The sequence below is a fragment of the Heptranchias perlo genome, chromosome 16, assembly GCF_035084215.1.
Source record: "Heptranchias perlo isolate sHepPer1 chromosome 16, sHepPer1.hap1, whole genome shotgun sequence".
In the NCBI taxonomy this organism is placed as follows: domain Eukaryota; kingdom Metazoa; phylum Chordata; class Chondrichthyes; order Hexanchiformes; family Hexanchidae; genus Heptranchias; species Heptranchias perlo.
In genome coordinates, this window is record NC_090340.1 from 62,695,908 (window position 1) to 62,713,845 (window position 17,938).

General features: G+C 46.5%; 1 protein-coding gene across 1 annotated transcript in view; it reads right to left on the minus strand.

Moving 5' to 3' along the window:
* Positions 1 to 494: 494 nt before the first annotated feature.
* LOC137333826 (uncharacterized) overlaps positions 495 to 17,938 on the minus strand; it is an 86,920-nt gene continuing 69,476 nt past the window's right edge. Inside the window, exons 20-25 of the mRNA XM_067998187.1 lie at positions 11,516 to 11,668; positions 9,281 to 9,361; positions 8,170 to 8,314; positions 7,622 to 7,771; positions 2,955 to 3,027; positions 495 to 1,632 (exon numbers count right to left, since the gene is read on the minus strand). Coding sequence (XP_067854288.1) covers positions 1,470 to 1,632; positions 2,955 to 3,027; positions 7,622 to 7,771; positions 8,170 to 8,314; positions 9,281 to 9,361; positions 11,516 to 11,668 — 765 coding nt within the window. The 3' untranslated portion in view covers positions 495 to 1,469. The remainder of the gene's footprint in view (positions 1,633 to 2,954; positions 3,028 to 7,621; positions 7,772 to 8,169; positions 8,315 to 9,280; positions 9,362 to 11,515; positions 11,669 to 17,938) is intronic.

Consider the following 17,938-nt stretch of genomic DNA (forward strand, 5'->3'; position numbering starts at 1 on the left):
GGCGGGCCGCTTCCTCCCGCCCGCCGGGGGGAAGATCTCTGTCCTCCCCCTCCTCCTCACCCCATCCATTGGTACCTGGAGTGAGGCATCATTAAACCTGGGAGCAGCCTTCCCCCTGGGCTGCTCCATGCTGTAATTTTTCCTATTTCTTGCAGCATCAGTCAGTGGAGGACTGCCCCTTTAAATAGGGCTCCTCCAGCTGACAGACCTTACTGCGCGTGCGCAGCCCGCCCGCCACGCAGATCAGCAGCGGGGAACCCGAAAGACCAGGTAAGTGGCTCCAATCAGCCTACGATTGTGCGCGGGGCACACTGATTTCACCGGGCGCGTTACCCACGCGCCCAATAGACCCCCCCGCCACGAACCTGCCGCCCTGGTAATATCGAGCCCATTAACTCTGTTTCTCAATCAATAGATGCTGCCTGACTTGCTGAGTATTTCCAGCATTTTCTGTTTCTTTAACAGTTAATAAACACTCTGTTCACACCCCCTCATCCCAATATTTTATATTTTATTTGTTTTTATATATTCAGCACTAGAACAGCCGGATGTCTGATCCGTGGTCTGTGCTGAGTTCACTGATCTTAGCCAGTTCTACAATAAAACAATCCCGGACTTTGCAGTTAACTTCTAATTACTTGGCAGCTATGTCCAATTCAAACTTGTGTTTGGCATCAATTTCCTTGTTCCTTTTGTCCCTGTGATTTATACCAGGACGGGGAGTGTAGCTCAAACTACATTAATATGTGAAAAAGAAATGTCAATTGGAAACTACAGATTGTGTGAGAATCTGTAGGAGAGTGTGTGTGTGTGTGTGTGCATGTGCGTGTATTTGTGTGTGTGTGTGTGTGTGTGTGTGCGTGTATTTGTGTGTGTGTGTGCACGTGTGTGTGTATTTGTGTGTGTGTATTTGTGTGTGTGCGTGTGTGCGTGTGTGTATTTGTGTGTGTGTGCGTGTGTGTGTGTATTTGTGTGTGTATTTGTGTGTGTTCATTTGTGTGTGTGTGTGCGTGTGTATTTGTGTGTGTATTTGTGTGTGTGTGCGTGTGTGTGTGTATTTGTGTGCGTGTGTGTATTTGTGTGTGTGTGCGTGTGTGTGTGTATTTGTGTGTGTGTATTTGTGTGTGTGTGCGTGTATTTGTGTGCGTGTGTGTATTTGTGCGTGTGTGTGTGTATTTGTGTGTGTATTTGTGTGTGTGCGTGTGTGTGTGTATTTGTGTGTGTGTGTGTGTGTGTGTGTATTTGTGTGTGTATTTGTGTGTGTGTATTTGTGTGTGTGTGCGTGTATTTGTGTGCGTGTGTGTATTTGTGTGTGTGTGCGTGTGTGTGTGTATTTGTGTGTGTATTTGTGTGTGTGTGCGTGTGTGACTTTGAGCGTGTGTGTGAATGTACATGTGTATGTTTGCCCACCCTCCCACAAATTAAAATGTTTCTTCACCTGCCAAAAACAGAATTGAATGAGTTTATCATTAGATGAATACTTTGCCGACCTTTCTTGCATGTTTGTTAGACCAGAATTTGAGCTTGTCCTCCTTTAACCTCTGACCTATTTGAAGGGTCAGGTTGAACTGCATGTATTCTTCACAATCTCCATTCGTTGGCCAAATCGGTAAGTCATTTCTGTTGGGATTCCTGCAAGGAAGAGATTGTAACGGCTTTTATTAGAACATAAAGTGTGGAAGGAAAAAGTCTATTTGGCTGATCAACTATACTCTTTCCACAGCCCATGTACACTCTCCCCTATCGTGGACTCTATCCCCCCCCCATTTATTCTCCTGAGGGAAAGATCTGTATGAATATTCTCCAACCCCCAACGGTAATCAACAAAACAGAATATTCACCCAATCTCCCACCCCCACTTTCCAACCCGGTCTCAGCTGCTTTTTCTGAGCGTCTGCTCCATGCCCAGGGCCCTGTGCGGAAAAAAAATTCTTCTAATCTCAGGTCCCACTCGAGGTTTGTCCATTTTAACCATGCATGCTTCTCAGTCTGCGCTCCCAGGCCAGCTTCAAACACCCTGCTTAGATCAACAGCATCTGTGCCTTCTCAGCATGTTAAATTGTAAACAATTTTACAACACCAAGTTATAGTCCAGCAATTTTATTTTAAATTCACAAGCTTTCGGAGGCTACCTCCTTCCTCAGGTGAACGATGTGACGAAGGAGGAAGCCTCCGAAAGCTTGTGAATTTAAAATAAAATTGTTGGACTATAACTTGGTGTTGTAAAATTGTTTACAATTGTCAACCTCAGTCCATCACCGGCATCTCCACAGCATGTTAAAGACCTTGATCTTGTCCCTTGCTTTTTTTCCCCATGTCACAATCTGCAAATCGACCTTCATAACTTGGGGCTGTAATTCACAGAATCATCTCCACTGATCTCCTCTGGATTCTCAGCAACACATTTATGTTCTTTAGAAGGCTCACATTAGGAAGTGCACAGTGGGAATAAAGTGCCAGTAAAATGGAGCGTTTAGCAAATATTTCTACTGGAGTACAGACTGTCGATCTTTGGGAGGTATTGGATTGTGGAACAGGCCTCAATCTTTGGCTGACGTTCTATCTGGATACCATGGCAAAGGTGTCCAAATTGGGCGTGCTGTTAATTTAAGTCAAGGCTGGCGTAGTATTGATGTAATGCCATTAGGTGTCGCTAGGGGATTTATTATCTGCTGTTATATTTACACAGAATGCTCAATACACCTCGGGGCAGAACTTCATCATTGCACCAACCGTTTCCCCACTTTGACCCATTGAATGACTGTAAAGAACTTTGGGACGTCCTGAGGTTGTGAAAGGCGTGATATAAATGCAAGTCTTCTTTCAGCATTAGAAAATTCGAGGTCCTTCGTCTTAATGTCGATGGCCATTGCCTATTTTGGTATCAAGGTGCCAACTACAACGGGATAAAAGGGCAAATGCCACTAAGAGGTGTAAATGAAATAAAATCTTACCCACTCCATGCAAACGTAGCCCAGTATAACATCACCGTCTTACTGAGATTCTTTTCCTCTTCAGTTATGTTACCTGTGAAATAAAGTCACATCATCACAACTCTCTATGATTGGGTGGTTCAATGGATTAACACGTTGCCCTTTCACCTCTGAGACCTGGGATAGTCAGGCTGTGGTATGTGAATTCCAGCAATCCCCTATCAGCCCTGGTGGTGCTGGCCGCGGCACAGTGGGTAGCAATCTTGCCTCTGAGTCCAAAGGTTGTGGGTTCAAGTCTCCAACATCTGGAGACTTGAGCACGATATCTAAGCTGACCCTCCCAGTGCAGTACTGAGGGAGTGCTGCAATATTGGAGGTGTCGTCTCTTGGATAAGATATTAAACCGAGGCCCCATCAGCCCTCTTAGGTGGATACAAAAGATCCAATGGTACTATTCTCTCTGGTGTCCAGGCCAATATTTATCCCTCAACCAACATCACTAAAACAGATTATCTGGTCATTTATTCCGCTGTTTGTGGGATCTTGCTGTGCATGAATTGGCTGCGGCATTTCCGACATTACAACAGTGACTGCACTTCAAAAGTAATTGATTGGCTGTAAAACAATTTGGGACGTCCTGAGGCCGTGAAAGGTGCCACATAAATGCAAGTTCTTTCTTTCTGGTACCTCAAATGGCCATTCATCATGCCTAAACCGCTATAAAACACTGGTTAGGCCTCAGCTCACATATTGTGTCCAATTCTGGGCACCACACTTTAGGAAGGATGTCAAGGACTTGGAGAGGGTGCAGAAGAGATTTACTAGAATGGTACCAGGGATGAGGGACTTCAGTTATGTGGAGAGACTGGAGAATCTGGGATTGTTCTCCTTAGAACAGAGAAGGTTAAGGGGAGATTTAATAGAAATGTTCAAAATTACAAAGGGTTTTGATAGAGTAAATAAGGAGAAACTGTTTCCAGTGGCAGGAGGGTCAGTAACCAGAGGACACAGATTTCAAGTAATTGGCAAAAGAATCAGCGGGGAGATATGGAGAATTTTTTTAACACCGCGAGTTATGATCTGGAATGCACTGCCTGAAAAGGCAGTTGAAGCAGATTCAAATAGTAACGAAAGGGAATTGGAGAAATACTTGAAGGGGCAAAATATTTTCTAGCCGGGCTCACTGGATAGCAATTAGAAATGGGAATCCAAGTCGGTCTCTCCATCTAACCTTGGGACACTGAAGCCACTTGTACCTTAATTGTAGAAATTACCAGCTCAGATCAGGGTTTGAAGCTGGAACAGTGCTGAGTGGTGGAGTCCCTACCCCACCACACGGAACAGGGGGAGGCCATTCAGCCCCTCGAGCCTGTTCCATCATTCAATGAGATCATGGTTGATCTGTACCTCAACTCCATCTACCCGCCTTTGATCCGTATCCCTTTGATACAGCCCCACCACTTAAACCGCACACGTTTAAATCGGGCAACGTTTAAATTAGCAGTGTGGGTGAACCTTCACCATACGGACTGCAGCGAGAAGTCGGCTCATCACCACAAGTCAAGAAGGCGGCTCATCACCACAAGTCAAGAAGGCGGCTCATCACTACATTCCCAAGGGCAATTAGGGATGGCCAATAAATGCTGGCGTTGCCAGCGACGCCCACATCCCATGAACTGAATAATAAAAAAATAATCTTGATCTCAAGTCTTGAAAAACACAAAGGGGAGTGGAAATCTGGAACTCTCGTCCCCCAAAAGGCTGTGGAGGCTGGGGGTCAATTGACATTTTCAAAACTGGGAATAACAGATTTTTGTTAGTTTAGAGTATCAAGGGATATGGAGAAAGCGGGTAATGGAATTGAGGTACAGATCAGCCACGATCTGATTGAATGGTGGGCTCGAGGGTCTGAATGGCCTCCTCCTGTTCCTATGTTTATCAGTATGCAGCGCAGGATTCATTCATAAATATACACCTGTTAGTGATTGAGAATTTTAATCATTACTAGGACAATAGTATTTCTGTTCTGTTGGTTGTTACGAGAGTGTAAATTTCTCCTGATGTTACCCAATCTTGCAGCAAGTAGCAATGCACCTGGATTCATGCTGTTTTGATTTTCTTTTTTATTTGTTAACAGGATGTGCAAGACACATTTATTGCCCATCCCTCGATTCCCTGAGAAGATGCTGGTGGGTCTCCTCCTTGAGCAGTGCCTTCTCTTCGGATTCTGTTCTGTAGTGACTGTTGTACAACTGAGTGGCTTGCTCGGGTGTTCAGTGCCTGCCATGCAGTGTGTGACTGGAATCACGCTGGGTAGAGACGGCAGGTTCTCTTTCCCTGAAGGACTATCGTGAACCAGTTGGGTTTTTACAACAAAACAGCAGCTTTGATGGTTGTATTTCCCGGCACCAGCGGACAATTAACCAGATTTATTGAATTTCATATCACAATATCCATGAACTCATAACTTCTGGCCTGCTAGAACTTTCTGGCCTACTCGCAACAAAAATATATCCCTGTGAGGAGAAAAGACTCCACAAAAAGAGTGAACCAACCATGGCTAACGAAGGAAGTCAAGGATGGTATCAGGTTAAAAGAAAAAGCAAACAACATGGCAAAGATTACTGGTAAGCCCAAAGATTGGGAAAACTTTAAAAACCAGCAAAGGATGACTAAAAGAATAATAAAGAGGGAGAAAATAAATTATGAGAGTAAATTAGCAAGAAATATAAAAACTGACAATAAAAGCTTCTGCAAGTATATAAAAAGGAAGAGGGCAGCTAAAGTAAACATTAGGCCCTTAGAGGATGAGACTGGGGAAATAATAATGGAAAACAAGGAAATGGCAGAGGAATTGAACAGATATTTTGTATCTGTCTTCACAGTAGAAGACATTAATAACATACCAATAATAGCAGAAAATCAAGGGCAAAGGGGAGAGAGGAACTAAAAACAATCACTATCACGAGAGAAAAAGTACTAGGTAAACTAATGGGTCGAAAGGCTGACAAGTCCCCTGGACCTGATGGCTTGCATCCAAGGGTCTTAAAGGAAGTGGCTACAGAGATAGTGGATGCATTGGTTGTAATCTTCCAGAATTCACTAGATTCTGGAAAGGTCCCAACGGATTGGAAAACCGCAAACATAACACCCCTATTCAAGAAGGGAGTGAGACAGAAAGCAGGTAACTATAGACCAGTTAGCCTAACATCTGTCATTGGGAAAATGCTAGAATCCATTATTAAGGAAGTAGTAGCAGGACATTTGGAGACTCATAATACAATCAAGGAGAGTCAACATGGTTTTATGAAGGGGAAATCATGTCTGACAAATTGATTAGAGTTCTTTGAGGAAGTAACGGGCAGGGTGGATAAAGGGGAACCAATGGATGCAGTATATTTGGATTTCCAAAAGGCAATCGATGAGGTGCCACATAAAAGATTACTGCACAAGATAAGAGCTCATGGTATTGGGGGTAATATACTGGCATGGATAGAGGATTGGCTAACTAACAGAAAACAAAGAGTCGGGATAAAAGGGTCATTTTCAAAATGGCAATCTGTAACTAGTGGGGTGCCGCAGGGATCAGTGCTGGGGCCTCAACTATTTACAATATATATCAATGACTTGGATGAAGGAACAGGGTGTCTTGTGGCCAAATTTGCTGATGATACAAAGATAGGTGGAAAAGCAAGTTGCGATGAGGACACAAAGTGTCTGCAAAGAGATATTGACAGGTTAAGCGAATGGGAAAAATTTGGCAGATGGAATATAATGTGGGAAAATGTGAAGTCATCCACTTTGGGAGGAAAAATAAAAAATCAAAATATTATTTGAATGGAGAAATACTACAAAATGCTGCGGTGCAGAGGGATCTGGGTGTCCTCGTACATAAAACATAAGAAGTCAACATACAGGTGCAGCAGGTAATCCAGAAGGCAAACGGAATATTGGCCTTTATTTCTACGGGGATGGAGTATAAAAGCAGGGAAGTCATGCTACAACTGTACAGGGTGCTGGTGAGACCACATCTGGAGTACTGCGTACAGTTCTGGTGCCCTTATTTGAGGGAGGACATACTTGCTTTGAAGGCAGTTCAGAGAAGGTTCACTAGGTTGATTCCGGGTATGGAAGGGTTGTCTTATGAGGAAAGATTGAACAGGTTGGGTCTATACTCATTGGAGTTTAGAAGAATGAGAGGAGATCTTATTGAAACATACAAGATTCTGAGGGGACTCGATAGGGTAGATGCTGAGAGGATGTTACCCCTCATGGGGGAATCTAAAACTAGGGGACATAGTCTCAGAATAAGGGGTCGCCTGTTTAAGACGGAAATTAGGAGAAATTTCTTCTTCCAGAGGGTTGTGAATCTTTGGAATTCTTTACCCCAAAAAGCTGTGCAGGCTGAGTCATTGAATACATTCAAGGCTGAGTTAGACAAATTTTTGATCAGCAAGGTAGTCAAAGAATATGGGGAAAAGGCGGGAAAGTGGAGTTAAGGTAATAATCAGATCAGCCATGATCTTATTGAATGGCGGAGCAGGCTCAAGGGGCCGAATGGCCAACTCCTGCTCCTATCTCTTATGGTCTTATGGTATTATGCTAGTCCATCACCATAACCACTACACTACCATACCCACACTTCAGCAAAGATCATTACAATTCCATGGAGATTTTAAACTCCTTACCTAGTAATACATCAAAAGCACGAATGAAGGGCCCTCCAAAGACAAATGTCAGCTCGCCCCCATGAGGAGCTCTTGTGAATTGGGGTATTCTTGTTTTATAGAAGCTGGCACGGTGCTGGAATTCATATAAAAACACCGGGTTTCCAGCATCTGCAATCCAAACATCAGAGAGCGTTACTGAAGCAGATAAAAGCAAATAAAATCTATTCACAGGAACACCAACCCCAACCTGGAATCCCAATGGAACAAACTCCTTCCCATTCATTCCCAGTGTACACAATCCCAACGGACCAAACTCATTCCCATTCATTCCCATTGTACAGAATCCCAATGGATCAGACCCCTTCCCATCACTACCATTGTACAGAATCCCAATGGACCAAACCGCTTTCCATTCACTCCCATTGTATAATATTCTTGACCCATGTAAACTATGTAACTATAAAAGTACATTTAATGGAATGCAAGCCCATGTATTCTGTGCATTGATGTTAACTCTGGCCTGAACGTGTCCTAATGCTGACAGCCTCGCACCACTTCATGCTCACCTTTGTAATACTGGGCCGCTCTCAGAGTTGGAATTGCTATAAACACATCACCGAACATGTCGAGGTACCGTTTAATGAGAATGACAGGGTCGTGTACGTCCTTAAAGTATTCCTCAAAAATCAGCTCTCCTTCCTCCTCACCAAACTGGAATCAGAAAATTAAATCACTCTGTGTCCCACATAAACAAAATATTGAAATCAGAAAATGCAGAGTAGGTCGATCAGCATCCAAAAGGGATAATAATAAGAGTGGGGTTTGTACTTTTAACCTTGGACCTTGCACTCATGACCTTGGACCTTGTACTCATGACCTTGGACCTTGTACTCATGACCTTCTGACTCAGAGGTGGGAGTGATACTGACTGAACCAAGCTCAGACTCACTGGGATCCCCTTCTCAGCATTTTTGCCTTTCTAGACACTTGGAAACTGGAAGCTGTCCGAGTGGGTAATTATGGCAGTAAACCCACCTACTATCACTCTGAGGCATTAGTGTACATATCTGGAGAGGTTTGTTGATACCCTCTTGCATTCTGGACAGGATACCAGATCAAGCTTGTTGTCTGATAGATGACCCTTTTCTCATCTCTAGCCTGAAACCTCTCTGTCACAACCTTTTTCATTTTTCCCTATTTTGTCAGTACCACTATGGTCAGTTCTCCTCTGAACTTCTCTTCTTTTGCTTCTCCCTAAGCTCCAAACCCCCTGTCCTACACTTCCACCTCCATGTGTCATCACTGTGTTGAAACCAAAACTCATCGCACCGTCTCCTGCTCCAACTCATTCTTTCCCAGGACCTCAAAAACATGAACTCCTCACCTCCCTCAGACTTCACTTCCTCCTACAATCTGCGGGCTCTTAAAACCTAAAGTCTGCGCCCTCTACGAACCCCTTGACTTAGTTTACCTCCTCTCCTATTCATTTAAACCTTGGATAGAAAGGCCTGCCCAGATATGGAGCTGTATCCACGTCTTAGACAGACAGATGAAGAACTCGGACAGTAACTGCGGGAGGGAGTTACAACTCCCTCATTCAAGGGCACATGGCCAATCCTGAAGATGTTTATACCCAATGGGGTGGTTAGAAAAATGCAGATATCAAAAGTGCCTTACTATTGGTTTGAAATACGTGTTTATTTTCTCCATAATTTGCTCTCTGGTGATTCCTGCTTCCCAGCCGGGTGGAAAGATCCTCTGAGGAAGAATGAAGAGTAGGTTTAAACGTTCGAACAGTATCCCGACCGACCTTATGGGCAGTGGTGGAGACCCTATCAGCAGCGTAGCCTCTTGGGGCGAGACCACATACGATCGGTGTTGCAGTGAGGGGCGCATTATAGAGAGGGTGGGAGTTGTCCATTGGTGCTAGAGTCCTTCACCACTTGTGTTAGATTTGAAAATGCTACAGAGAGGGAGGAAATCGGCCACTTGTGCTGGGATGTAGGCCGATGGCTGCAGGCAGCTTTCACTCGTCAACCTGGACAGTGAGGCCTTGAAAATGCACAAACCCTTTGATGCTTCTTAAATTCTATTAACCTGACACCTCCTGTTTACTTAGCATTCCCCTGCGGAATCCTAACAACCTAATCTAAACCATGTGATCACCTCTATCACACAGAATACATTCTCATAATACAAAGACATTAATACTGACTTGTTAATACTGACTTAATCATAGAATCATAAGCACAGAAGGCGGCCATTCAGCCCATCATGCCCGTGCCGGCTCTTTGAAAGAGCTCCCAATTAGTCCCACTCCCCTGCTCTTTCCCCATTGCCCTGCAAATTTTTCCTTTTCAACTATTTATCCAGTTCCCTTTTGAAAGTTATTATTGAATCTGCTTCCACCGCCCTTTCAGGCAGCGCATTCCAGATCATAACAACTAGCTGCGTAAAAATATTTCTCCTCATCTCCCCTCTGGTTCTTTTGCCAATTACCTTAAACTTGTGTGCTCTGGTTACCGACCCTCCTGCCACTGGAAACAGTTTCTCCTTATTTACTCTATCAAAACCCTTCATGATTTTGAACCCCTCTATCAAATCACCTCTTAACCTTCTCTGCTCTAAGGAGAACAATCCCAGCGTCTCCAGTCTCTCCACATAACTGAAGTCCCTCATCCCTGGTACCATTCTAGTAAATCTCCTCCGCACCCTCTCTAAGACTTCTGTATCGTTACGCTATATTTCCTGTAGTATTGTAGACTATCCAGTTGTGTCTGAGTCGCATTGGATGCATTCCGTAGTGTGACCATCTCACTGATTGTCAGGTCAAGATGTCACTGAGGTGTCACAATTGCCAAAAGACGTCTGCCACTGTCTGGGCTCCAGACGAAGCTCGACCGGCCACCCCACTCCTCCAGGGCACTCCCAAGACCTGGAATTCCACCCCCCGCACCCCCTTGCCTTTCTCCGGAAACCACCAAGCTCCCGGCTCTTGACCGTTACAGCTGACCACAGGTCCCAGGATATTAGCGATCGTCTGCGTCCACGAGGACAGCCGAGGTCAGTGAGAGATCTGCCAAACGATGCTCTCGAAGGAACGTGCAACAATGAGGAAACAGCAAACAGTTCTCCCGCTCCGGAGGCCCCAGGGGTTAGGAATAAGGGGTGTTGGGCGGTTCCTCTTTTCCCAGAGAGCAGTGAGCCTCTGGAATGTGTTGCCCGGCTGGTGTGGTGGGTGCCGACTCTCTGCCTTCGAGAGGGAGCTGGACCAGTTCCTGACTGGGGCAGAGATCGCATCATATAGAAGGTCAGTGTCTTTATAGATAACGCTCGGGCCGTGGACTGGTTTCGATCCGGGGTTGGGGGGGGGAGCAGAGAGGAATTTTCCAGAGTATTTTTTCCCCTTATTGGCTCTGGGGTTAGTCTCTTTTTTTTGGCCTCTCCTAGATGATTACATGGCTACGAGGGAGGGAGGGAGGGAGGGGGAGGAGAGAGGGCCGGGGAAGGGAGGGAGTGTTTAATAACGATGCTCATGGTGTGTGGAGCAGGCTTGATGGACCAGCTGGTCTTTTCCTGCCCGTCAATCTCGTATGTTCCTGTGTTATAGTGCCCTCCCCCCTCCTCCCGAGATCAGCTAACTCAGCACCAATCAAGGGATTGAACTCAGGACCCTCCCGTGTCCAGTACCGCCCCGCGCAGTGCAGTCACCCAGTGAGCCAGGGGGACCGCTCCTGGTAATCAGCTGGTTACTGTTGCAGCTGTACTAGTGGGTGATGATGTCAGTGAGTGAGCATTACAAGAGTTTATGTCAAGGAGGCAAATACATGTCACATCACTGTTAGATTAACATGCGAGCCAACCTTTGGCTAATCGTGAGCTTGCGTACACAGAGCTGTGCACTGACCTTACCTCTGGATGTACGAGACTCTTTACAGCCTCCTCATTGGTCACCCCGACCAAGTAGGGGATTTTCCGAAACATCCCATCCCGGAACATGGACTGAGGATCATCAGGAAGGAAATGACCATCGACCACGACAGGAATTAACTGGTAGAGTTCATTCTGAAACAGCAATCAGAGGGAAACAAAGGTTAAGATAGAAAGAAGAAAGACTTGCATTTATATAACTCCTTTCACAAACTCAGGACGTCCCAACGCACTTTACAGCCAATGAAGTGTAGTCACTGTTGTAATGTAGGAAATGCAACAGCTAATTTGCACACAGCAAGCTCCCACAAACAGCAATGTGATAATAACCAGATAATCTGTTTTTTAGTGATGTTGGTTGAGGGATAAATATTGTCCAGGACACCGGGGAGAACTCCCCTTCAAATAGTGCCCTGGGATCCTTTACATCCACCTGAGAGGGCAGACAGGGCCTCTGTTTAATGTCTCATCCAAAGACAGCACCTCTGACAGTGCAGCACTCCCTCAGTACTGCACTGGGAGCATCAGCCCAGATTTTGTGCTCAGTCCCTGGAGCGGGGTTTGAACCCATGACCTTCTGAAGGTGAGAGAGTTACCCACTGAGCCAAAGCTGACAGATACTGAAGAGCCTCAGCCGACTGATGCTGAGCAAAGCTCCTACAGGGATCACACTCCAATTTTCTCTCCCTGTCAGGAATGACCAACTTGTGATGGGGTTTGGGGGCACTGGGCACTGACACCCCTCCAGTGCCTTCCCCAACCGCCCACTCTTCTGATTGGAGGCTCGACAGTGAGAGTTGGCGACTATTGTACCACAAGGCCCAGCCCCACCTGTCCTCACTCGACCCCCACTTTCCAGGAACCCTGGTTATTTCTCCGCCCTCCCCTCTCCTCCCTAGCTCAGGATGTAAAGAGGCCAATTGTACCATCCCTGGCTGGGATCAGGTAACTAGGGGTGGAGCCTGCTACATTTGTTGTTATTTTATAGTTAAACTCCGTGCCATGTGCAAACCTGTTTTCAAACTGATACCAATATAATAAGCTAGAGAGGAACATGAGGGAGAAAGGAATAGAAGGATATGCTGAGAGGGTGAGATGAAGTAGGGAGGGAGGAGGCTCGTGTGGAGCCTAAACACCAGCATAGACCAGTTGGGCCGAATGGCCTGTTTCTGTGCTGTACATTCCACGTAATTCTATGTATGCAATTCCTCAATGAATTTTGAGCTCAACATAATGCTGAGCTCCTCTCCCATCACCTTCTCCTCCGCATCCACTTCTTTGGTCAGGAGTCTTCCTCCCGCCCCCCACAGCGGACCCTATCTCCCGTCTTCAGAATTCTCGTTCCGCCTGGACCCCTCCCTCTGGCCTCTTACCCGCTCTTGATCTTTTCATTGAGAACTGCTGGCGCGACATCAATTTCTCTGCTCCCCTCACTCACTCTAACCTCCCTCCCTCTGAACTCGCAGCACTCCGTTCTCTCAGGTCCAACCCTGACATTGTCATTAAACCTGCTGACAAGGGCGGCGCTGTTGATGTTTGGCGAACAGACCTCTGCCTCGCGGAGGCTGAACGACAACTCACCGACACCTCCTCCTACCTCCCCCAGGACCATGACCCCATCATCGATCATCAAGCCACGGTTTCCCAGACCGTCACTGACCTCATCTCCTCTGGAGATCTTCCCCCACGGCCTCCAACCTCATAGTCCCCCAACCCCGCACAGCCCGTTTCTACCTCCTTCCCAAGATCCACAAACAGGACTGCCCCGGGAGACCCATGGTTTCAGCCTGTTCTTGCCCCATGGAACTTGTATCTCCCTATCTCGACTCGATTTTTTCTCTCCTTGTCCAGTCTCTTCTGACCTACATCCGCGACTCTTCAGATGCCCTCCGCCACTTTAACAGTTTCCAGTTCCCCGGCCCCAACCGTCTCCTTTTCACCACGGACGTCCAGTCCCTCTACACCTCCATCCCCCATCAGGAGCCTACGGGCCCTCCGCCTCTTCCTTGAACGGAGGCCCAACCAGTCCCCATCCACCACCACCCTCCTCCGTCTGGCTGAACTTGTTCTTATGTTGAACAACTTCTCCTTTGACTCCACTCACTTCCTCCAAATAAAAGGTGTCGCTATGCAAACCCGTATGGGTCCGAGCGATGCCTGCCTTTTTGTGGGATATGTGGAACATTCCTTGTTCCAGTCCTACTCAGGTCCCCTCCCTCACCTCTTTTTCCGGTACATTGATGACTGTATCGGTGCCGTTTCCTGCTCCCGCCCTAAACTGGAAAATTTCATTAACTTTGCTTCCAATGTCCACCCTTCCCTCACCTTCACATGGTCCATCTCCGACTCTTCCCTTCCCTTCCTCGACTTCTCTATCTCCATCTCTGGGGATAGGTTGTCAACCAATATCTATTACAAGCCCATCAACTCCCACCCCACTTCCTGTAATGACTCTATTCCCTTCTCCCAGTTTCTGCGTCTCCATCGCATCTGTTCCGATGATGCCACCATCCATACCAGTGCTTCCGATATGTCTTCATTTTTCCTCAGCCGATTTCCCTCCTCTGTAGTTGACAGGGCCCTCGACCGTGTCCGTCCCATTTCCCGCATTTCTGCCCTCACCCCTTCCCCTCCCTCCCAGAACCACGATAAGGTACCCCTCGTCCTCACCTTCCATCCCACCAGCCTCCACATTCAATGTATCATCCTCTGCCATTTCCGCCACCTCCAACGCGATCCCACCACCAAACACATCTTCCTCTCCCCTCCCAGCATTCCGAAGGGACCACTCCCTCCACGACACTCTGGTCCATTCTTCCATCACCCCCAACAACTGCTCTCCTCCCCACAGCACCTTCCCGTGCGAGTGCAGGAGATGCAACACCTGCCCCTTCACCTCCTCCCTTCCAATCGTCCAGGGCCCCGAACACTCCTTCCAGGTGAAACACTGATTTACTTGTACTTCTTTCAATTTAGTATACTGTATTCACTGCTCACAGTGTGGTCTCCTCTTCATTGCAAACAAAGCAGATGAGCTAAGGGCACAGATAGACACATGGCAGCATGATATCATTTCTATAATGGAAACCTGGCTTAAAGAGGGGGATAATTGGCAGCTCAATATCCCTGGGTATAGAGTTTTCAGGCAGGATAGAGTGGGTGATAAAAAAGGAGGAGGGGTTGCATTATTGGTTAAAGAATCAATTACAGTTGTGAGAAGGGATGATCTGCTAAATGGATCATCAATCGAGGCCATATGGGTTGAGCTAAGAAATAAAAAAGGGGCAGTCACATTACTAGGAGTGTACTATAGACCCCCGAATAGTGAAAGGGAGATAGAAGAACAAATATGTAGGCAAATTTCTGAGTGCAAAAATAAGAGGGCAATAGGTGGCAGTGGCCAGGTTCATGGCACCGTGGCTGGCTCTGCTGCACAGGAGGGCAGGAAAAAGAGTGGCAGAGCTATAGTGATAGGGGACTCGATTGTAAGGGGAATAGACAGGCGTTTCTGCGGACGCAACCGAGACTCCAGGATGGTATGTTGCCTCCCTGGTGCAAGGGTCAAGGATGTCTCGGAGCGGCTGCAGGACATTCTGGAGGGGGAGGGTGAACAGCCAGTTGTCGTGGTGCATATAGGCACCAACGATATAGGTAAAAAACAGGATGAGGTCCTACAAGCTGAATTTAGGGAGTTAGGAGTTAAACTAAAGAGTAGGACCTCAAAGGTAGTAATCTCAGGATTGCTACCAGTGCCACGGGTTAGTCAGAGTAGGAATGACAGGATAGCTAAGATGAATACGTGGCTTGAGAGATGGTGCAAGAGGGAGGGATTCAAATTCCTGGGCCATTGGAACCGGTTCTGGGGGAGGTGGGACCAGTACAAATTGGACGGTCTGCATCTGGGCAGGACTGGAACCAATGTCCTAGGGGGAGTGTTTGCCAGTGCTGTTGGGGAGGGTTTAAACTAATGTGGCAGGGGGATGGGAACCGATGCAGGAAGTCAGTGGGAAATAAAGTGGTGACAGAAACAAAAGGCAGTAAGGGAGAGTGTACAGAACATGACCGGACAGATGGTCTGAGAAAGCAGGGCAAAGACCAAGGGAAGTCTAGATTAAACTGCATTTATTTCAATGCAAGAAGTCTGATGGGCAAGGCAGATGAACTCAGGGCATGGATGGGTACATGGGACTGGGATGTTATAGCTATTACTGAAACATGGCTAAGGGAGGGGCAGGACTGGCAGCTCAATGTTCCAGGGTACAGATGCTATAGGAAAGATAGAGCAGGAGGTAAGAGAGGAGGGGGAGTTGCGTTCTTGATTAGGGAGAACATCACGGCAGTAGTGAGAGGGGATATATCCGAGGGTTCGCCCACTGAGTCTATATGGGTAGAACTGAAAAATAAGAAGGGAGAGATCACTTTGATAGGATTGTACTACAGACCCCCAAATAGTCAACGGGAAATTGAGGAGCAAATATGTAAGGAGATTACAGACAGCTGCAAGAAAAATAGGGTGGTAATAGTAGGGGACTTTAACTTTCCCAACATTGACTGGGACAGCCATAGCATTAGGGGCTTGGATGGAGAGAAATTTGTTGAGTGTATTCAGGAGGAATTTCTCATTCAGTATGTGGATGGCCCGACTAGAGAGGGGGCAAAACTTGACCTCCTCTTGGGAAATAAGGAAGGGCAGGTGACAGAAGTGTTAGTGAGGGATCACTTTGGGACCAGTGATCATAATTCCATTAGTTTTAAGATAGCTATGGAGAAGGATAGGTCTGGCCCAAAAGTTAAAATTCTAAATTGGGGAAAGGCCAATTTTGATGGTATTAGACAGGAACTTTCAGAAGTTGATTGGGAGAGTCTGTTGGCAGGCAAAGGGACGTCTGGCAAGTGGGAGGCTTTCAAAAGTGTGTTAACCAGGGTTCAGGGTAAGCACATTCCTTATAAAGTGAAGGGCAAGGCTGGTAGAAGTAGGGAACCTTGGATGACTCGGGAGATTGTGGCACTAGTCAAAAAGAAGAAGGAGGCATATGACATGCATAGGCAGCTGGGATCAAGTGGATCCCTTGAAGAGTATAGAGATTGCCGGAGTAGAGTTAAGAGAGAAATCAGGAGGGCAAAAAGGGGACATGAGATTGCTTTGGCAGATCAGGCAAAGGTGAATCCAAAGAGCTTCTACAAATACATAAAGGGCAAAAGGGTAACTAGGGAGAGAGTAGGGCCTCTTAAGGATCAACAAGGTCATCTATGTGCGGAACCACAAGAGATGGGTGAGATCCTGAATGAATATTTCACATTGGTATTTACGGTTGAGAAAGGCATGGATGTTAGGGAACTTGGGGAAATAAATAGTGATGTCTTGAGGAGTGTACATATTACAGAGAGGGAGGTGCTGGAAGTCTTAATGCGCATCAAGGTAAATAAATCTCCGGGACCTGATGAAATGTATCCCAGGACGTTATGGGAGGTTAGGGAGGAAATTGCGGGTCCCCTAGCAGAGATATTTGAATCATCCACCGCTACAGGTGAGGTGCCTGAAGATTGGAGGGTAGCAAATGTTGTGCCTTTGTTTAAGAAGGGTGGCAGGGAAAAGCCTGGGAACTACAGACCAGTGAGCCTGACATCTGTAGTGGGTAAGTTGTTAGAGGGTATTCTGAGGGACAGGATCTACAGGCATTTGGAGAGGCAGGGACTAATTAGGAACAGTCAGCATGGTTTTGTGAGAGGAAAATCATGTCTCACGAATTTGATTGAGTTTTTTGAAGGGGTAACCAAGAAGATAGATGAGGGCTGTGCAGTAGACGTGGTCTACATGGACTTCAGCAAAGCATTTGACAAGGTACCGCATGGTAGGTTGTTACATAAGGTTAAATCTCATGGGATCCAAGGTGAGGTAGCCAATTGGATACAAAATTGGCTTGACGACAGAAGACAGAGGGTGGTTGTAGAGGGTTGTTTTTCAAACTGGATGCCTGTGTCCAGCGGTGTGCCTCAGGGATCGGTGCTGGGTCCGCTGTTATTTGTTATTTATATTAATGATTTGGATGAGAATTTAGGAGGCATGGTTAGTAAGTTTGCAGATGACACCAAGATTGGTGGCATTGTGGACAGTGAAGAAGGTTATCTAGGATTGCAACGGGATCTTGATAAATTGGGCCAGTGGGCCGATGAATGGCAGATGGAGTTTAATTTAGATAAATGTGAGGTGATGCATTTTGGTAGATCGAATCGGGCCAGGACCTACTCCGTTAATGGTAGGGCGTTGGGGAGAGTTATAGAACAAAGAGATCTGGGAGTACAGATTCATAGCTCCTTGAAAGTGGAGTCACAGGTGGATAGGGTGGTGAAGAAGGCATTCAGCATGCTTGGTTTCATTGGTCAGAACATTGAATGCAGGAGTTG